Source organism: Triturus cristatus, chromosome 2_1 (genome assembly GCF_964204655.1).
Source record: "Triturus cristatus chromosome 2_1, aTriCri1.1, whole genome shotgun sequence".
In the NCBI taxonomy this organism is placed as follows: Eukaryota; Metazoa; Chordata; class Amphibia; order Caudata; family Salamandridae; genus Triturus; species Triturus cristatus.
Window position 1 is genome coordinate 1,072,639,924 of NC_140581.1, and position 22,778 is coordinate 1,072,662,701.

General features: G+C 44.8%; 1 protein-coding gene across 2 annotated transcripts in view; it reads right to left on the reverse strand.

The window, feature by feature from the left end:
- Nucleotides 1–22,778, reverse strand: part of MANBA (mannosidase beta) — a 243,937-nt gene that overhangs the window by 42,022 nt on the left and 179,137 nt on the right. For both annotated transcript variants that reach the window (XM_085636128.1, XM_085636120.1), the window contains 4 exons: nt 21,692–21,910; nt 17,638–17,805; nt 13,460–13,604; nt 924–1,066 (listed from right to left, as the gene is read on the reverse strand). In XM_085636128.1, coding sequence (XP_085492254.1) covers nt 924–1,066; nt 13,460–13,604; nt 17,638–17,805; nt 21,692–21,910 — 675 coding nt within the window. The remainder of the gene's footprint in view (nt 1–923; nt 1,067–13,459; nt 13,605–17,637; nt 17,806–21,691; nt 21,911–22,778) is intronic.

Below are 22,778 nucleotides of genomic sequence, written 5' to 3' on the forward strand. Positions count from 1 at the left end.
TAGGAGCGAGGTGCCTTTGTTGTTAAAGAAGAGCCTTCCAAGTCTCAGTGATCATCTGTACATTTGTGAAGTGGGTAAAAATGCTGTAATTGTTGCCAATGGCCAGTGGTGGCATGTGAGCAGGGTATCAACATTAGATTACGATGTTGGCATTAAGAAGCGATACAGCTCAAGAATTCAGGATCCAAGGGAGAAGTGTGAGCATCCATGCAGAGCAGGGGTACATCGGATCCTGACCAATCTTTCGGAATGAGGATCTCACGTTGGCCATGGGTTTAGAATGAGTCCTCTAATATGAACCTATTTATTCTAAGGAGTGTTGTTTGGCTTTATCGATGTTCCCTTTGTTTCTTTTTTGCATTATTGTAAGGATATTTGTATTAAAAAGGGGGACGTTTGTGGTGTCAGAAGGGTGTTGTGTGATGTCAAAGCATCATACAACCCCACTGAGTCTTATGATTCTCAGGGGTCTGAGAGGGCTGTGGTAGAATTGTGTCAGTTGGCTTCTGAGTAGTGCTGTCAAGGGTTGTGCTCTGCCCCATTAAATCTACATATTACATTCTATGTGTTGTGTCTCTCTCCTTCTGTGCCAACACAATAGTGGTTTACAAGGAACATTAACCTTTCTATAAGAAGGTCTTAGTTATTATTCATCAACACTTGAATAGATTAGCAAACCCAACACCAACCATAAGTGATGGGAAAGTCAAAAGACCCTGAAAGGCTAATAAAGTGAAAAGGATAAGGGATATACCAATTAAAACGTGTTTTTCCAAGCAGGCCTGGCCCACTTGTAAGTTTATTCTAGATTTAAAATATGAACAATAGTGTTTGATAAAGGTCTGCTGCAGACAAACATACTAACACTGCAAATACTACCTACCACATTGTTCCTTTACCTCATACACAACCTACATACTTACAACAAGAATACATGTGTAGTCCATGAGAAGATCTGAAACACCATATATGTACAGTGTCCCGTTGTCTTCAAATCCTATTGGCAAAACAAGTGCAAAGAAGTGCTGCGCCATATAATGAAGCATCTTCCATTTGCCACCATACTCTGGGGAGATAAAAAAAAAAAAGGCAACGTGAACAATCTCACCCAAAGTAGATGCTAAGATTTACCAGACATAATGAATAGTGACTTATCATAAAACACACACAAGAATGCAAACTCTAAACACACACTGACACAAATCACCCACTGACTTGTTCAGGAACGAGTAGGCCATTGTTTTTACAAGCATAGAAAACCCGATTATACAAATGTTTCATTAAGTTAACATGCACACTGTTACTGCAGAACAACACTGACTGTACTTTTCTTTGCGAGTTTTATATAGCGCAAACTTTACCCGAAGGTCTCAGAGCGCTTTACATGAGCACCAGTTGCGTTACACAAGGACACATTCATTTTTGTTAGGCACGGGGGGATTAAGTGATTTGCCCAGAATCACAGGATGTTGAGCGTCCCTGCCGAGACTCGAACCTTGTGCCCCAGCTTCGAGGTTGACCGCTCCAACCGTAAGGCCACATCCTCTTCCCTAAAAACATGTCGATTCGGTATTATTTTCCCTAATTCATTCATTCTAGCGTCCAAAGCCCACAGTATTCATTGGTCACAACACAGCAGGATTTAACTGTAGGAGCAGCCTTTAAGTCACATGCTGCGCTTCCTGGCGTGCATCTTTAGGTAGCCCAGCAGGCTAGTTATATTTTGATTTTGTTGTAACTGATAGGAAGTGCAGAAAGTGAAGGGTCAGACTCAGGTCAGAATTTCTAGGGCTCTTCACTGCTTAAATATCTCTACAGTGCTTTCTGGATTGTTTCTGTGTGTATAGGAAGTGACAGACTCTCAGTCAGCTTGTATCTTCCAGCAGCACTGACCCTCTGACTGGGAATAGCAAGGTTCAATGCTTAAATCTGGCTTGACATATAGTGGGCTTCACTGGAATATTACTCTCTCACCGCACGAAATTGGCTGTTTGGTGCCTCGTTACATCTCATACAGGGTGTGTCAACTGCACAAGGGACTAGTTTCCGTTTTAAAAGTACAGTCATCACGCTTTTTGTCACATTCAACAATGTATTCCACATATGCAATGAAGAACGAAAGCAATCCTTTTCTGTAATATTTTTCACTGTTTCAGGCATAGGTGAAATGCTTTTTTTGCGATAGGGGTGCAAGCCTGACTTTAAAATAGCCGTCCTATTAGCCTGTCCTTTTACAGATTGGGACAGCCTGATCCCAAGATGGTTACTCCAAGATGGTTGCCGCAAGGTCTTGTAGTTCAAGCACAACGGACAGGCAATATCAACTATCCTTTATAAAACAGCTTGTCATAATCTTCTCTTGGATACCACTTTTCTTTGCCGTTTTTAAACAATTCCGTTATTGTCCAGTGGCAATTGCGCCATACATGACAGAGCTTTTTACTTTTAAGTTATAGATCTCCACTCCTGTGGCAAGGGGGTAAGCTTTTGTGCACATTTTGACCTTGGCACCCGATCCTTGCTGGAGTTTCAGAGAGCGCTTCCCAATGTGTGTAGACCAACTCATCTTATGTGTTAAATAGACCCCACCAGATACACAAACTCTTGAACTTGCCCCAAGGGCACACCCTTCACCAAAATATTGCCCTTCCTAATTTATAGGGATTGAATATCATACAGTTGTTTTTGTTGATATTTAATTCAAGGCCACGAGTGCTGCAGAAGTTAGAAAGCGATCAACTATTATCTCCTGCAGTTTACGCAGCGTTTTGGAAATTAAAAGCAGCATCGACATTTTTGAGGGCCTAATTTAGGGGCATATTAACAACGTTCATTCAAGTATGAGAGGGGGGTACAAGGAGCTAGTTTGAAATAGGTCCTGAACCAATGCTCCTAAAGTTAGTACATTACCAATGTGGATGGTATCAGTTCCTTAAAGGGAGGGAGAGATTCTACAACAACCATATACGTTGTAGACGGATAGGGGTGTCTCCGAAGGATATGTGAGTGTGCAAAGAGGAGAGAGAGTGTACTCCTATGTGTCAATCGTGGTGCCCTCACACACCCTTGCGAGTGTATAGCATCATCATCGGGCGAAAGCTCCTCGTGGGGGTGGCGCTGCAGTCTCTCACAGGCCCTTTTCAAGGGCTCTCTGGCGGAGATCTTTTTAGGAGTTGCCGCATTTGTGTATGAGGGTGTGTGGGATGGGAGGTGATAGTGAGTGCAAGATAGAATAACCCAGGGGGGCCTAGACAATTTATTAGGAGGTCCCCTAGATTTGAATAAAAAGATCACGGGGATGGAGACGCACAATAGTGCCACATTGAGAGGGGAAACCAAACAAATAAGATCCCACTGCTCTCAACCAGTGTAGTGAGTATCTAAAGTGTGAGGTGTTAGAAAGGGGTCGACATGTTTCGCGCTGTGGGTGGGTCCCCAATGGATCCTAGAGCGCTTCATCAGGACCTAGGAGAAATAATGGCAATCAGGGAAAAGACACCCTATATTACCATGAGTAACCTTCTTATAGGTTCTGCTTGACACGTTCTGTCTACGGGACACGTTCTTATACGTGACTCCTGTTCATAGCCTGAGGAGACACAAGAAGGGAAGGAGAGGAAAGGAGAGAATAACAAGTAATCACATAGCTGAAAAACGCTTATGTATGTTAGGATGCACAGGAAAATGTGCCCCAGTGCAAAGTGCAAGTGATATCTCTGCAAAAGAGCATGCTCATGCATCATTCGACATGCGTCACAGTCCGCATGTTTCAAAGGGGAAGTAGGAGTGCTTGAAGAAGCACGGATATATAGTACTATTCATGCATAACAGTTCGCATGGTTGGCATAATAGAAAGATGCACGTGATGTAAAAACTAGTGGTCGGGTAGGTTTCCCGTTTTCTGAGGAAGGAGACTTAGTAAGTAGACCGGGCTGACCACTTACGAGACCCTTAAGGTATCATCCATTGTCATACGGGACCATTAATCTCCACCCCCTTTTTTGTACAGTTTCCTTTCTCCTGCGGTATCGCCGAAGGAGCCCATCTTTGACCTTGAGGAGGGTAGGCAAATAAGTGTTACTCTCGATACTGTTTGTTCTATGTGCAGGGTGTGCTGCACGTTTACCACCATACTTCATTCCTCCATAGATCACACCCCCAGCCTCTCGTAGCACGGGCTCCCCGTCCGCTACCTTGCCTTAGTTCTCGGTACCTGCCGTTGGGAGTCCCACCTTCGCACGTTAGTATTTACTGACGTTTGATCAGAACCCCCACACCTATGCAGGCTCCGCATTTAAGAGTATTTATCGTCTCTACTCCACCATAGATCACACCCTTGGCGATGCGCTGCACGGGGTCACGATTGGCAGTACTTCCTAAGTTTTCCGAGTCTGCGCCTGAGCCCATGCAGGCTCCGCTTTTAAGAATAGTTATTGACTTCACTCCATCATAGATTACACCCTTAGCGACCCGTGCGCACTGTGAGTCACCCCCAGGACGGCACCCAGGCCACGCAGTGCTCCGGCACAGCCTTCCACTAGTTTTTATATCTATTATGCCAATCATGCGAACTGTTACGCATGAATAGTACTATATATCCGTGCTTCTTCAAGCACTCCTACTTCCCCTTTGAAACATGCGGACTGTGACGCATGTCGAATGATGCATGAGCATGCTCTTTTGCAGAGATATCACTTGCACTTTGCACTGGGGCACATTTTCCTGTGCATCGTAACATACATAAGCGTTTTTCAGCTATGTGATTACTTGTTATTCTCTCCTTTCCTCTCCCTCCCTCCTTGTGTCTCCTCAGGCTATGAACAGGAGTCACGTATAAGAGCGTGTCCCGTAGACAGAACGTATCAAGCAGAGCCTATAAGAAGGTTATTCATGGTAATATAGGGTGTCTTTTCCCTGATTGCCATTATTTCTCCTAGGTCCTGATGAAGCGCTCTAGGATCCATTAGGGACCCACCCACAGCGCGAAACATGTCGACCCCTTTCTAACACCTCACACTTTAGATACTCACTACACGGGTTGAGAGCAGTGGGATCTTATTTGTTTGGTTTCCCCTCTCAATGTGGCACTATTGTGCGTCTCCATCCCCGTGATCTTTTTATTCAAATCTAGGGGACCTCCTAATAAATTGTCTAGGCCCCCCTGGGTTATTTTATCTTGCACTCACTATCACCTACCATCCCACACACCCTCATACACAAATGCGGGAACTCCTAAAAAGATCTCCGCCAGAGAGCCCTTGAATAGGGCCCGTGAGGGACTGCAGCGCCACCCCCACGAGGAGCTTTCGCCCGATGATGATGCTATACACTCGCAAGGGTGTGTGAGGGCACCACGATTGACACATAGGAGTACACTCTCTCTCCTCTTTGCACACTCACATATCCTTCGGAGACACCCCTATCCGTCTACAAAGTATCTGGTTGCTGTAGAATCTCTCCCTCCCTTTAAGGAACTGATACCATCCACATTGGTAGCATATTAACAACGGCCAGCGATAATTATTGCTGGCCGTGCTTAGTAATAATTATATTATCGCATGCTATCTCTGGTATTTATCGCCCTGGTAGCGCGTTATTAACAACGCGTTACTCCAGGGCGATAAAAATTCCAGAGATAGCGAGGTTATCGCCCTTTTGCAGGGAACATCGCTGGTTTTCCAGCGATGTTCCCTGCAAAAGGGCGATAAACTTGCTGATACGACCCACAGGGTCGTATCAGCATAATCCACCCCCTATGTTAGGGATGGCTAAGTCAGGGTTTTAGCAGACGTTCGGTTTTGGTGAAAACAGCCGTTTTCACCAAAACCTAATGTGTGCTAAAATCATGTGGGCTGCCTTGTAAATATCGCGATGTAAACATCAGCGATATTTGCAAGGTAGTCCATCTTGGGTACGCCCATTACGCCCACTTTGCATCTCGTTGAGGATGCAAAGTGAGGCGTTGGGAAAAAGGGTGCTAACATGTGATTATTCTTGTTAGCACCCTCTTGTAAATAGGGCGCTGTTTTTATCTCCGCTTTTTTGGCTTTGTAAGCCAAAAAAGCGGAGATAAAGCCCTTGTAAATATGCCCCTTAGTTGAACCATTACAGGGGAAGTCAAGGGCCTCTACCAGATCGTTAGTGTAGAGTGTGAACAGTGTCGGTGTCAGTACACACCACTGGTGGACACCGGTCTCGATCTTAAAGGGACTGCGAGCTCGCCTTTGCTCACATATCTAACGTGGGCAGTGTTTCAAGCATGCAGTCTAATTAAGACAGACAAGAGATTGGCAGGGGCACCCATCTGATCCAGAACTTCTCACAACTTGCCTCTAGGGATACAGTCAAAGGCTGATATTAAATCTGCAAAGACCACAAATAAGTGGCCCAGTCAGGCCTCGAAAAATCCACTCGAGGGATTATGAGACTGTGGATGTTGTGCTTGGGCTTTCTGCCCATGATTTTTCGTAAAGGTCCCAGCAATATATTTCCCAGGTTCTTTGTCTATTGGGCTCAGCACCTCCTCAGCATGGCAACTATAGTACTACAAGGCTTCGATAACGACCAATCTTGTGAGATGTCCCAGTGATAATTAGTGGAGCCCTCAAACCCTATTTCATTAAGGAATAACACGAAGGATACATTTTAAAGTAGTATTTTAAATCGAAATCCTAGTCTAGTGCACACGATAAAAATATTAACCAGAAGTGGTGACAAATAAAATGGCAGCAGCAACGTTTACCAAAAGCATAAATAAGTGAAACCAGTACGACATGATTGTGCTATAAGTCTATAGCGACGCTACCCTCATCCTGCTACTTCTAAATGCGAATCTAATTCTAGCACAGCAGAAAATAAAACCTATTTTGAGTTCCAAAGATGGTACACACCTGCATATCTGTTCGAACAATTGAGCTCTATGTTCAATCAAATAGCAAGCTCTGCATGTGGCCAGCTGCACCGATAAGTCAACTTGCGATGGCTAACTGCCTCCTGCCTCTGTAGCCTTCAATTGGGATTTGAGATCAAGGGGCATATTTTCAAAGAAGTCACGCAACGCAGCAAAGCAGCCAGAAATACTACACTACGTTGTGCGACAGGGAGGGAGCAAGAGAGCACCATATCTACAGAGATATGGCTCACTCCATTGCGCCTGCGCTGATTTCAGGTGCTATGCACCAGGTACACACTTTAGTGTCATGGCGCTAAGGTGCATGCTTGAGTCTGTGCTTGGTTTTGCATAGGAAGGGTACCCTTCCTGTACAATCTACTATGCCTAGACACTTTTGAACACTTTTTCCACTTTGTGTGCTGCACAGTGCAACACGCATGCAAAGTTGGAAAAGAAAGTAGAAATGAAAACCTTTCTCCACTTAACACCTCCTTTCAATGGCATTAAATTGTGTTGCTAAACCCTGCCTAAAATTGTTTGGAGAGAGGTTTTGGGTCAAAAGGCATGGCTGGTTACATGGGAACGCCCAGGTACCACCCATGTAATGCCCCAGTGACGCTAAGTAACACAAAGCAATGATCTGCGCCGTTTTGCATTACTTGTAGGGTAATTTACAACGCAAAACAAGTTTTGCGCTGGAAAGTAAATTGGTAAAAAATCATTATGTGCTGGTTAGCATTACTTTTGTGGCGCTAACCCAGCGCAAAATGCTTAAAAATCTACCCCATAGTTCTGTATGGACTGTCTCAGTGTCACCTAGTGTGAAGATTTCCCTTTACGCTTCCTTCTTGGTGCTTGACTTTTATAAAATAATCTCATTGTTGTTAGGACCTCTTAGCAAACCCAATTACAGAAAGTTATCTCATGCTCTCTCTCTATCTCACTTCTATACCAACCCCTCTCTCTGACTACCTGCCACCTCTCTTAAGAAATCTCTTGCTATTTTCACTGCCTCACATATCTTTCTGCCTCTTTACATAACCTCCCCTCTTTTAGCTCACTCCATCTCTTTAATCGGTCTGTACCTATATCTACATCTTCATGTTACTCCTCTATCTCTTTCTCAGCTCCCTTCCTCACCTGGCTACCTCACCTCTTTTTATATACACCTCTCCAGGCCATCTTTCACAACCTCAGCCACTCTTTGTGCTTACTTCTAGATCTCTACCCTTTACCTGTACCTCACCTGTCTCTACATGACCCTTCTCTCTGCATCTCACTACTGCTTCCATCTCCCCGTCCTCTATATATCTTCCTCCATCTACTTCACGCCTATCGTAACCACATCTCTCGTCACCACATTCCTCTATTGCTCTCTCCATCTTTCTATACCTCACCTTTTTCTACCTTTCACTTATCTTTCTACTTTACCTTTCTACCTCATTTCTCTCTTTACTTCACATCTGCCTCATAACTGTATCTCTTGCTGGCCTACCTTTCTTTCTCACTAGCTACCCTTGTAATTGAACTCACAATTCACTTGCTAACTCACCTCTCGCCCCCTCTTTTTTTCTACATGAGTTCCCACTACCTCACCTCTCCAACTAACTTTCCTCACCTCTGTCTCTACTTGCCTATCTACCTCACCATTCTGCCAGTAGCTCAGCCACTCTCTTCACCAATACATCAACCCCACCTTTCTGTCTCACCTGTCTGCTTTATCTCCTCCCCTTTACACCACTGCCTCTTCTCTCTTTATACCCATCATCCCTTTCCACCAGCCTCACCACTCTCTTTACTTGGCTTGTCTTTCGATATCTTGCGCCGCTCCACCTCACAAGTCTATGTCTATCTTGCATACTGCTATACTTCTCTTATTTCCTCACATCTATCTACCACCTTTTTCTCACTATACATGTCCTTGTCCCTATCTCTAGTTCTTTATCTTACTGTTAGGCTGGTTCAGGGAAGGGAAAGAGAGTGGGGTTAGAAGAGGGGGGCACAGGGCAGACATGGACTTTGGGCACTAACTATGGTGGTTTGACACTGGTGTCTTGGGGTTCATCTTTCTGTAACTTTGCAATCTGGGTCAAGTACACTCTTTCTGCACTTTTCTCTCAGGGTAGCAAGGGTGAACTCTCAAAGACTTCTCAGGGAGGAAGTGTAAGGGGCAAGAGCTCAGAACTCAACAGCCAACCAATAGACTCAGTAACATAATTGTCCAGCCCAGTCCTTAACTTTTGAATTAAAAGAAAGTCTAGTGGGCTTTCTGCCCCTTGGGGGGCAGATTGGGGGTAATCACCCCCATCTGCCCTCCGGGTAGCAAAAAGACTATCACCACAGGTTTTTTGGGGGGGTGGGCATGGCCATGCCCATAGTGGGCAGCCCATACCCCTATATTTTTTTTAAAACTAGACCCTGGTGTCTAGTGATCTATCTGCCCCCCACCCCCGCGGGGGAAGATCAGGGGAGATTACACCCATCCACCCCTCGGGGGGCATAAAGACTGATCTGGTATGGGGATGGAGGGGAGCACAAGCCCTTGCTTAAGGGGCCACTCACCAAAATTCCTGGTGTCTGGTGGGTGGATTTCAGCTTGGGAATCGCTCTCCTATGGCTATTCTGAAGCAGGTATTCACTGGGCAGAGATTATCCCCCCACCCCAATCAGTGCCCAGGGTGTGAGGGATGAGATATGTCCCCGAGCACTAATGCAGTGAAAGCAAAACGAGGCCTTCAGCTCGGTTTACTTTTACTTTAGTGTAATGACTTCAGCACACCCTGTGTGATGACCATCCTTACACTAAAGGGGAAAAAAAAAAAGACTCCCGAGCAGTCAGAGTTTAAAATGTAATAAAGTAATCCCCTTTTTGCTTTGCATCAGAGGAGCCTTTGTATGCCTCCCCAGTGTTGCCCAATGGCTGACATTTGCACTAAAGGGGTTAAGAAATGCAACAGAGTATTTGCCAATTTTGTTGGGTAAAAAACCCTATACGAAAATCTTCACTTACACCTAAATTTTCATTTTCAGCATGCCAACAGGTATTTACGCAAGGAGCAGCACTAATAAATGTCTTTGACTATGCCACAAAACAAAAATCTTATTTTCGATAAAAAAATGGAAACAGAATTCAAAATGTTAAAAAGGCATCCTTTAATAAATTATGTATGAAATGCAAATGTTCTCGTTATACATTACAATATACAAAATTAGGAAAAAATGCTGAATCCTCTATTGGGACACATGTCAAAAGAGCGAGTCAAATCTTTCTGTCACACAATTTTATAGGTACCATTTGTAGGTCTCGCCTACCAGACAGCGCAAGCTGTCTGTTTGCAAAAAGACCATTGTCAGCTTACAGTGAGTTTAGAGCCCACCTATTGCTTACCATTGGTTGGCTTTATTGTCAGTCTTATGTAGTTGCCTTTAAGTGGTTAACTTGTGTGGACTTTCCCTCCCTTTCTTGAGGTTGTCCTCCCCTGGAACATGGCCTCATTACTTATGTCCTCCCTCTGCTTACTTTTTTGCGCACTACTTTTTCCTGTTTGGTTAAGTATTCCATGAGATTGCATGTGTTTTCCAGGTGTCTCCCTTCTATAATTCTCCTCCCCCTCCAACACGCTCTGTTTCTCTCTCCTGCCCATGCCCATGTGCTTCTCACAGGCCCTCCTCGGTATTGTACTTGCCCTTGTGATTTCCCCCGTTTTGCTTTCACAATCATGTGCTTCTCCCTCCCAGCTCCATGTTCGTCTCTCCCAGCCATGTGCTTCCCTTCACCCTGCGCTCCACGATGCTCTGTCTCTTGTGTACTTTTCCCCCCACCCTCGGTGTTGCTTCCAGCACCCAAGTCCTCTGAATTGCTTCCCCACGCACACCCTTCCTGTTGCCTCCCACTTCAACTTTCATGCTATATTTTTTAATTTACCGATCCAACACAGTTCTGTAAATAACAAGAAAAAAGTGCCCATGTAATTTTGTATGTTCACGCATGTGTGGTGTGCGCTTACAAAATGATGCTGCCACTATGGCCCCGTAACAGTGTATTTTTTTTGTTCACACTTAGCCATGCCGCACAGCATTGGGATGCTGTACAACAGAGTTCTCCAAAGTCAGTCCTGGAGGGCCGGATCCACGGCAAAGTTTTAGCATAACCCATTTAGATAAAAGTAGTTATCTTAAAAATCTGGAATGGATACAGCCACAAGGACCGACCTTGGAGACCTCTGCTGTACAGCATTGCTAAAAACCATTGGCAAAGCCAAAAGGTCCCAAAGGTGCAACCTATTGGCTTAGTTAATGCTTGTTTGCTTGTTGGTGAAACACTCCATGAGAGTGCATGTGTTTTCCAGTGGTCTCCCTCATATACTTCTCTTTCCTCCTCCACCGTGCTGTGTTACTATCTCAGACCCGGTGTTTCTCTCCCGGCCCCTACATGTTGCAGTCATATTGTCTGTTTCTTCTCTCCCTTACACTGTTTTTCTTGCCTGTGGGCTTCTTACTCCCAGGTCCACGTTGTTCTTCCTTGGCTTCTTTGAGGCTCCCCCCCCACCGGCCCTACCGTGTTGCTTACACTCTACGCTCTCTGTGTTGCTTACGCCCCATGCTGTCCATGTTGCTTCCCCCACCCACACCCTTCATGTTGCTTTTCCTCACCAACTTAGAAATAAAATACAGAAAACACTTTGCACTAATGTGTTCTTATATACTGATCCATCGCACATCGTAAATAAAATGAAAAAAAAGCACCCGCATCGTTTTGTAGGCAAGTGCACTTACAAAATGATACAGCTGGTCACATCATAGGTTTGGGGATGCTTTACGGTTGTATGATGGAGGCATGCATGGTTAAACCATGCATGCCTTTACCACACAGCCCAACCCACGAATGCATCTTAACCATGCATTCCTTTACCATGCATGCCTTTACCACGCACTTTCGTTGTATAGGCATGAATGGTAAAGGGGTATGTGTGGCTAAGATAGCCTATACACAGAACCCGCCCTCCCCCCCACCGACCACCACCATGCTCCCACTAGCCCTAAACCCTGCCCCTTTACAAACACTACCCTGACCCCCCCACCCCAGCGCTGTCCCTAAAACTACACTGTCTACCCTTTTCCCATCCCCCTGCCCTAAAGCCTAAAACCCTGCTCCTTTACTTACACTACCCCGACCCACCCCACTCCTTGTGCTGTCCCTTAAACTACACCAACGCCTTCTACTGCCCTGACACCCATCTCGACCCCCCACGCATAAAAACTACTCCGAATACCAATTCCCCTTCCCCTAAGGCTTAAAACCTTGCCCCTTTACATACACTATCGGACCCCGAAGCTGTCCCTAAAACGACTTCAACCCCTTCCACTGCCCTGAAACCTACTCCACCCAGCCCTAAAAACTACCCCCACTACCCATTTCCACCCACTGCCCTGAGACCAACCCTGACCCCCCAGGTCTAAAAACTACCCCGACTACACATTCCCCACCTGCCCTAAGGCCTAAAACTTTGCCCCTTTACATACACTACCCTGACCCAACCCGATGCTGTCGTTGAAACTACCCAAACCCCCCTAGTCTCCCAACCCTGAAAACTATCCCCCAGCCCCACTAACCTCACTGCGTCTCTTACTTGCGTCTTCCTGCTTCCACCTTCACGACAGCAACAGCAGCCAGCAGATAGACCACGCACTGCCTTAGCCAGCATATGCTTGGTTAAGGCATATGTGTCGTTAAGGCAAGCGTGGTTGAGCTTGCGTAGTCGGAACACGTGTGGTTAAGACCGCGGTGTTCCAAATGTTTCCCATGCTGTACAGCATTGCTAAAAGCATTGGTAAAGCCTATAGGTCCCAAAGGTGAGACCTATTGACTTTGCCAATGCTTGTTGTACTGGCTACTCTTTATAACAGATGCAGCAGCTATAGAAGAAGTGCATACATTTTTTTAAAGTATCATTGATGACTCTTCAAGCCCTCTTTCCTGTTTTGATAAAATCCTTTGTAGGATAGTGTATCCTTGAAAGTCCTGAAAACCATCTGCACATTGGTAATATACAATGTGAACACCTCTAGTTAGAGAGTTCAAAGCACAAGAAACAAGTCATGGCAAAACCAATAAGTCCGATATTGGCAGCCAGTGTTTAGGTTTTGTCAATGCTTGTTTTGTGGTGGTTTTTGCAACACTTTATTGTTGGGGAAGCTGCAAGGCCTTCATCAAGTTACAAAAAAATCTTTAGCTAGCAGCAAAAATATTTTCTGGTCTCCAAAACTACACTCTGCCATAGTGGACCCTGGCACTAGAGGAACCTACTTTGTGTGTGAATAGGTTCCTAGAGAAAGGGTCACTCACAGTAAAGTTAGCCAAAGGCTGAAAGGGGCGGACCCTCTTCCTCATTCTGTATGTTCTAGTGGGGGAAGAAAATTGTGAATTTTTAAATAAACGACAAGTGGATGAACAGGGCTTGCTGAAAGCCCTATAAGTAATTATGTTATACATATAATTTTAATAAAATCTAAAGGTCTTGGATAAGGCCTTACCTACGAATACAGAAGAATGCTCTTGCAACTTACCTATTGAGGACCAGGATGGTGCCTGCCAGATATCATTAAGCTGCCAATAAAGCGCTCCCATGGTATGCCCCACTCCATCCACAATCTCACTCCGACTGCGGCGATAAAACTCAGTCTCTGTTTTAATACACTGAGCCTGCATCACCTGTAAATGAAGGTAAATGTAGAAAGGAAAACGCTTAAGATGTCGACATTCAGCATAAATGCAAAGCTGAAAAGCACAAAGGGCAATCCGAAATCAAAATCTTTACGACATATTCAGGCTCTCAGAGACAGACATAAAAAGTCAGACAATCTGCGACAATGTCCGGAGTAGATTGTTGGTTCTTGGTGTTGTGATTCACAAAAATGTCAAAAAACAATACTTCCAAGTTGTAGGAAAGAGCCTTTTTGCAAGGTTACCCCCTAACCTTTAGCCATATACCTGATGCCAACCTGACTGAGTGTGTGATGGAATCCTGCTAACTAGACCAGCACCTGTGATCTTTCCTAAAACGGTACCTTTGTACTCACAATTGGCCACCTCTGGGCCACATGTATTTCCCTTGTAAAAAGTACCCCAGGTACCAAGGGCCTTGTGACCAGAAAGTGCCTCTGAGGGCTGCAGCATGTATTATGCCACCCTCTGAGACCCCTCACCTTAACAGACTGGGTGTTGTTGTGCAGACCAAACTACAGAGTTGACATGGCACACATCCCTGTGTGCCATACCCACCAACACATGGGTAAGTCACCACTCTAGAAGGTCTTACAGCCCTAAAGGCAGTGTGCACCATATCCAGGTAAGGGCATAGCTGCAAGAGCAATATGTCCATGCAGTGTCTGTGCCATTCACAGGGATTGTAAGTGCAGGGAAGAAATTTTGAATGCATGGGGTGAGAGTTTGTCAAAACAAACTCCACAGCTCCATGATGGCTTTACTGTAGTCTGGGAAGTTTGGTATCAAACTTCCTAGCACATTAAACCCACACTGATGCCAGTGTTGGATTGAATGAAAAATGCACACAGAGGGCATCTTAGAGATGCTCCCTGAAAAACGACCAACTCTGGTGTGGTTTTGTATGGGTTCCCTGCCATCTGCCACCACCAGACAGGTTTCTGGACCCCTGGGTAGAATGCCCTCTGCTCTCTGCACCTGGAAACAAAGCATATCCTGAGCAGAGGTGTCATGCCTCCTCCCCCAGGATGGGCAGGGTCTTCGAAGAGGAAGGTTCAAAGGCCTGTCGCCTTTGTTAGCTTACCCCAGCGTTTTGCTGCTCCCAGCAACTGGCTCCCACCCCCAGTATGGGCGAGTAAAGCGGTGGGAAAAACTAGCCAGGAAGGGAGGTGTGCCCACCCTTGCAAACCCACCCCTCAGGTGGGTAAGGCGAAGTGAAGGCCACCTCTCAGTCCCCACCATTTTGGAGATGGAGAGCACTCTCCAATCAGGAAGAGGCATATGCCTCCCTACAACTGGAGGGTGGCAAACTAGGCAGATGTAGACATCCCAAGAAAGGGACCCATTGGTCCCAACCTGAACACCCCTGTAACTCCCCTAAATCTAGTATTTAGGGGCAGCCCTGAACCTTGCTTCTTCAGATTTGATGTGACAAGAAGGAGGACCGAAGAGCTGTGCTGCCGAAGAGGAGGGTGAAACCGACTGCTTTGGTCCCATTCCTACCCGCCTGTCTCCTGCTCTGAACCTCTGCGACCTAAACCCGGCGTGTCCTGCAGCCAGCAGCCTTCAAGCACCCCTTGGACCTCCCCTATCTTCCTAATGAACTCTGATCTCCCATGAACACTGGATTGGTCCAACACCAACTTAAGCCAGGAATCCAAATCCTGCCGGATCCCCGAGTACTCACCACTTTGCACCCGATGCCCACAGCCCGAGTTCGAGTGGCACAAGACCCCAGCGAGGTCCCCTCAGCGTTCCTGACCTGTGATCCAGCATTGACGCCTGAAGCCTCAGCCCGAAGGGTCCCCCCACCACTACCAGAACCCGTGAGGGGAACCAGACAAGAATGGACACACCTACACCCGCAGCTCCTAGTCCTGAAGTGCCTGGCCGATGGTGTCCTGGTGTCCAGCAACTTTAAACTTCATTCTCCATTCATTGGTTCCCTTCGTCTAGTCTCATGGGTCCAGCATGCAGTCCATTTCCGCAACTGACATCCTCCATTGAAATGCATTGGGTTCCCAACACCTCCTGAACACCCTGCATCCAGCCGCCCCTTTGCCACTGGTGGTGTGGACTTGGTGCCGACCTCTGATCCCCTTTGCTCTTACCTTTACTCCAGGTGCTTGACTCCTGAGACAGAATGGCCTGCCCTCAACCCCAGGAGCTTGACTCCCGAGACAGAATGAGCAACCCCCAACCGAGGTGCCCCTTTGGCTAACATTAGCACCCTGCATTCTGTGCCCGGCTGCCCTCATGCCACTGGTGGTGCCCCCTGAGTGCCAACCTGAACCTTGGGAAACTTTGGTTCTACCCTCCAAAACTCCAACCTTAAAACCATTTACTTACCTGCAAACTTATACTTCGTTTTTTTCCATAGGACTGAATGGTGGGTTTTCTCTGAAAAGTCTTGCGTTGAACTGTCGTGTAGTGCAACAAAGAGTTACTTGGTACCTTCACAAGAGTTAAACTGTGTATCAATGTCCCGTGTTGATTAAACTGTATTAGGAGTGTGATTCATGCCAAACTAGAAAAGTAATTTCAACGTAATCTAAAAGTAATTTACAAGTAATCTCGAGTGCTTTTGAACTGTTTTTTCAATTGCAAAAGTAATCCAAATGTTCCTACAAATCCAGTGCTCACTGTGGTTCTAAAAGAAACACTGTATAAAAAGCTTCACTTACCTGCTACTAAGTCAATCTTGATTCTAGAAATAAAAACAACAAAATAACTTTTTATACAATCAATTGATTTGGTTACAGTCTTTGAGTGCGTGACATCATTTTTGCCTGAGTGTGTACAACAAATGCTTAACACTACCCTCCTGATAAACATGACTGCTCAACCACAGTAAGGTATCACCTACTTTAGCCTCTGCCATACCTCTGGGGATCCACTGGACTCTGCACACTATACCTAACTTTGGTATAGTATATACAGAGCCAGTTTCCTACACAATCGTTGTCCTTTTAATTGAATTTTGCTTTGCCAAAACACAGCGAAGATGTGCTATTTGCAGCATAGTGAATTGTGACACTTATTTATTTGACAGTGACTGAACCTCGATTGCAAATGTCACTTTTTATTTTGTTTTTAACATGAACGTTTGGTAATTACGGCCTTGATTCGCTTTTCTAACAGATTATTTTACTTTTATCATTAATCAATTATTTTCCCTTACAGTTCCATTGGTTTATTATCAGTCAATGCAGCTTTGTCATCAGCCAATTTGCCTTCCCAACAAATCAATTTGTTTCTGTCATAAATTGCTTAGATTTTCCTAATTTTGTTGAGACTTTTTTGGAAGCCGCAGGGCTATTAACATTGAGTCAAAATACGAATATTTGCTATAATATATATTTCTGCCAGTTAACGCACAACATTTGCCTTGCCTTATGATCGCATTAATGTAAACAATAAAGTGCATTCAACGTCGAAGCATGCAATTGCGAAAGAGAAGCAGTAGCTAATAACTGGAGTGACACCGTCGAATCTTCAAAAAATAGATATTTGGCCTCGACAGTAACAGGGTTACAGGAACACGATTTTAATTATTTGATAATGAAAAAAAAGTTGGGAATTTTGTCTCAAATGTAGGCATAAGCCTAAGGGAGTAACGGAGCATCATTTTAAGCAGGATCCATCATTGTCTTATGGCATTTAAATGTGATGTGAGAGGCTTACATAAGTAAACAAAGTGAGCCGAATTCACAAGGAATGTTTTGTGACGTACACTTGTGGAACTTCTGGTTTACTGCTGACTTACAGGAGTAAATCAGGAGTACTACAGAAAATAATCACACCTCCTCCCAGAGAAATGTTTGTGAGTTGGGCCCAATGTCTTCAGAAGATGCATGGCACCTGTTGTTGAACTTAGGGTTTGATGAAAAAAGGCAGCTAGCTGAAAATAACAAGTAGCCCCACACTTTAATTATAGTTAGCCCAATTTCAGATACAAAATCAGCAAGCAATAATATCATGTATCATTCATAAACTAACCAGATGAAAGTGCTATTGTCACCTGAGTAAGGTAGAGTGTGTCCACAAATGTTTTTAGCGACGGGTCCGAGACGTCTGGTAGCTTAAAATGTAGGGCGGCCTGTCGAAGCATTTCCGTGTTCCCATCTGCATGATGCTGTCGGTGGGCCGAGAAATTGCTGGTGTATGTCCAGTCTTCAGGGGAAGAAACCTGTTGGATCCAGTTGAAGACGTCAATAAAGCATGCCGTCAAATGCAGAAGATTGTTAAAGATTTAGATCCCTTAAAACATCATTTGAATACCTGTGTCACATAAACAACTTCATTAGCAGGTCAACGTGAGGGAAGGGGCTGCACGGCTGCAGGTTTCTTATTCTTAATGAGGGTTGACAGACCTCAGCAAGATTGTGAAACGGTGGTATTACAAGTCTCTCAGTTTCACACACCCACCTTCCCACCCACCAGTGCAGTGAGAGGTTCTTGGTGAGTAATCAATGTGGATTTTTTATGCAGTGTAGTTATTTAATAATATAGGACCTAATACACAAATAAATGTGGCACCCCTTCAAGTGAAATAGGGTGTGTAAAATGTTCAATATGCACACAGAAATTCTCAATCTTGATTCATAGAATTTTATGTAAGCAAAGTGCATTAACGGAGTGTGAACATTATGCATGGTGGAATTACTGCATTCTCAAATTTGCTGGATTCTGAGCAATTCTTAGTGGCTGTAAGGGTACAAGTATTATCCAGAAACTCATAACCTTTTGAACAGTCACATTCCACTTGTGGGTCCTTTTCCCACCATGAAACACAAGCAAAGTTACACCTATCGGGGCAGGAGTAAGCGCGCTTCAAAGGACGCAGTGGGAAGGGAACAATCCGATATTTATTTGGTGCCTGAAAGACGTTTCTTCATAGAAAAGCATTTTCCTCTGTGGAGAAAAAGTTTATAAGTGCAAATCCACATTTGGACTAAATTCCCACATGCAGGTTTTTCTTCCTGTTGATGATTCTGAATTCATAAATAGTCGGCAAGCAAATAACACAGAAATAGGCAACCCTTGAACACTTCCAGAAATACTTGAGATGTTCTGAGCACTCAAGAAAGCAGAAGATTTGCTCCAAACAGAAAAGAGGTTCTAGGGGAGCAAACATGCAATTTTCAAATCTGGCCCTTTGCAAATCACACCAAATGCACTGTTCAAAGTGATTAGGCAAGTTAGAATGGCTGTAGAGAAAGAACAGTGAGAAACACTGCCTTCTGCTTATCATTATTTATTGATTATTGAACCAAAGTCTAAGGTCTAATAAAACACTTTAAAAAAACCTAATCATCAACCAATGGCCAAACACCATGGGGCAGGCGAGCATAGCTCTACTCACACAAAAAGCTAGACAACACCAAGCTGTTGGTAAAACAAATCAACACTACCTAATATAAATGCAAAATGGAAACTGTAGTCTCTACACTACTGTAGAAATTCTCCTTAAGGGACTAACTATCAATATAAGAAAAGACCTGCTGGTGCGGGTCAACAGTATCAATCCGTCCTCTTCCTTGCCCCAAAATGTTCAGGCGGTAAGATCCCAAGAATGATTTATCATCATATCCGTCCCAAAGATCCATTCGTCCTGAAAGGATACGACATTGAGGGTATCTGGATGGAGTCAGGACTACTCTAGCCAACACATTATTATGCACTGTGCTGCATTGTATTTACCAATAGAATCTTCTTTGAACATTCTTCAGGCCCACCCTGCACAGACAGCACCACAGCTACATCAAAGCAACCAGACGTTTACTGTAGCAGTCGGCCATACACTGTTGCACAGCATTGCTTCCAGACCCTATAAAGTCATACTAGCCTTTAGTGGTGTATGCTTTTGGATGCTTGTAATGTGAAGAGCATGCAAGGCATGCATTGGAAAAAGTGTGCTCTTTGCAACTTGTAGTCATCGTGCTGGGAGTGCTGGCTGTCAGGAACAGCCCAGGTCAGGTTGCAGGTAGTTCATAAGGGCGACAGGCTTCCTCAGGTAGTGCCTCTCACATGCCTGTGAAGTTCAGAGGTTCAAAGCGGTGGTGGGCTAACTCATGAGATGACGGCCAGGGTCAGTGGCGTAGCTAGATGTTGTGCCGCCCTTGGTGGTCCCTGCGTTTGCCGCCCGGCAGGCACATGTAAGACGGGGGAGGGGGAGGGTGCTGGCGATTCCTCCGACGGCTACACCACTGGTCAGGGTCATACATCGGCATTGGACCTACATCTCTTTTTTCGAGTTCACTGTTCTGGATGATCAGCTTAAGGTTGGGCAGGATAATGGAGCGATAACCCAAGTCTTGGTTTGACTCAGCAGCACTAAGTACCTCATTGCAGTACAGGTACATGGTACCACAATCTCTGGTTGTACAAGGCAGGTTCTCAACACACAGGGCAGTGTACCTCCTTTTTAGCAAGGCTTGTACGCATATATCTTCCATATAGCTGCTGGAATTCTTAACCTCTTAAAAGAAGACGGCCATGGATTTAGTCTCTGGTACTTTCCTTTCTTTGCATAGCTTCTCCAAAAGCAGAACAATGAATAGACAGGAGAGCCCCACATACAAACAGTCATGGGGACAGATGGAATTTCCAAATGTCCTAATACTCATTTATAGGTAGCATCAAACCTTGAAGTGAACCATACTTCCCACAGCTCATTTCACTTTCATGTAGCCATAGCTCTATAGCAGCCACTGTAACTTTGGGCCTGATTTAGATCTCGGCGGACGGGTAACTCCGTCACAATGGTGACAGATATGCCATCCGACAAAATATAAATCCCATAGTATATAATGGGATTTATATTTCGGAGGACGAGATATCTATCACTGCTGTGTCGGAGTAACCTATCCGCCGAGATCTAAATCGCTCCCTTTGTCTTCTGGGTAGTGCCGGTGAATGGTCCTGCCTACAGCACAAAGCATCTGATGTAGGGGGTAGGACAACAGTAAAAATCTTTCTCTGAGAGGTGTGCTTTGTCCAGCTTCCAGTCCAAAATCTTTGCTCAAGCACTTTCTCAGTTCACACCTTTACCTGCTGGAACTGATTTGTAGCTTAGGACACAGGAGAAAATGCCCTTCCTGAGAATGGGTACTGAAATCCAGACAGATGAGGAGATCTAAAGAAGCAGCGCAGAGGGACATGGCCTAAAAGGAAGACCCAGATACCCTCAATGTCGTATCCTTTCAGGACGAATGGATCTTTGGGACAGATATGATGATAAATTATTCTTGGTATCTTGCCGCCTGAACATTTTGGGGCAAGGAAGAGGACGGATTGATACGGTTGACCCAAACCTCACATGTAACTCAATCACTCATATACACATGCATCATATACCTAGGGGAACGCGAAGGTTTCACTTATAACCGACTGCACAGATTTACCATGGTGGGCCAGGAGACAATCCCCACGGTGAGGTTCCAGGGGGGGGGGGGGGGGGGGGACTACGCTTCAACATTAGAATCAGGAATCAACAAAAGTTAGTAGTATCATAGCCTCAGAATGGAACAGTAGTACCACTTTGGCTATAAAGGATATGATCTCACGGCTAGAGCTGCCGCCTTTGGAGCTGGGAAACCAAGGTTCGATCCTCGGGATGGACTCCACATCCTGTGATTCTGAGCAAATCACTAAATCTCCCGGAGCCTACCAAAAAAAAAGAAAATGTATGTGTCCTTGTGTAACGTAACTTGGTGCTCATGTAAAGCGCTCCAATACCTTCGGGTCGAGTCGCGCTATATAAAACTGCAAAAAAAAAAATACACCAAGAACCTCAGAGTCAAGCACTGTGATGCATATCTTGTGCCCTAGAAAACATACCGAACTTCGAACCTTTAGTGCTCGAGATTAATTCAAGAATTTTTATCCATCATTTATTGGCACAAAAAACTAGCACACCATTGCTCAATAAAACCTAAAAAGTTGTTTTAACAGGAAGGTATTAAATGAACGTCAAAAATTATACCATGAGGGCTTGTTATAGCTTTAACAAGTATCACAGCACGAGCGGATATTGTAGCACGAGGGAGACAGAAGAGGACATTTTTCTGTACCTTTCGCAGAGTGCTGAAGGACGGCCATGACTGAAACCCATACTCGGAGGCAAAACGAGTTTTCGGGAAGGTTTTCCAGTCCCAGCAGTCACTGAGGTAGTTGTAAAAATGGGTGTCTCCATAATGGGGGTCGTAGGGGTCCTCAGCAACCCAGCCTTCTCTGACAGACTCCTCTCCGTTGGTCGGACTGGATGTGAGAAAAGGGCGACTTGGGTCTTCCTGTGCAAAGACAAGTGCACAAAATGCACATTACATTCAGTTGTGAAGAAAATAATGTTTATTTTATTTTTCCCCATCCTACCTTCATGCAAATGTCCCTGCCTGGGGTATCTTTTGTGAAAACCACATTCATTGTTCTTTATAAGGCTGCTTGTTGTGTTTTGTTTTTTTGGGGAAATTTAATAGAGTCTAACAAGCATTGGCATAGCCAATAGGTCTCGCCTTTTGGGCCATATAAGTGTTTAGCCATGCAATGGCTTCACACACTAAGGGGCATATTATCAAGGACGGCGTTAAAAATTAACGCCAGTTTAGCGGCAGAAAACTGCAGCTAAAACGGCGATAATGGGCTTAATAGTATGCCCTGGAGAATTCCAATAGAAGTCCATGTTCTGGTGTGAACATGGGCTTCTATTGGAATTCTCCAGGGCACATTATCAAGCCCCTTATCGCCGTTTTAGCGGCAGTTTTCTGCCGCTAAACCAGCGATTATTTTTAACGCCGTCCTTGATAATATGCCCCCAAATTCTTACTTTGCAAACATGAACGTGATTCATATTAACTATGTAATACTGTGATATATTTTATAAGATACATATTTGTATTTGCAGATAAACTTTTTCTGGTAAGCAAGAAAGTTCACCCCCTCCCCTTTGTCAGTCTCAGACACGCTGATAAACTGTTACTGCAGCATCCCTTCTCCAGCAGATCGAAGGGTGGGTTGGATTCATACGGAGACATACTACGGTGGTCAGTGGTTTAAACAATACATTTGCTCTAATAATTACAAGACATACTAAACACTCACATGGGAAAACATGCTGCTCAGCTTGTTCAACAGACCACAGGACTACTGACTCCCTGAATT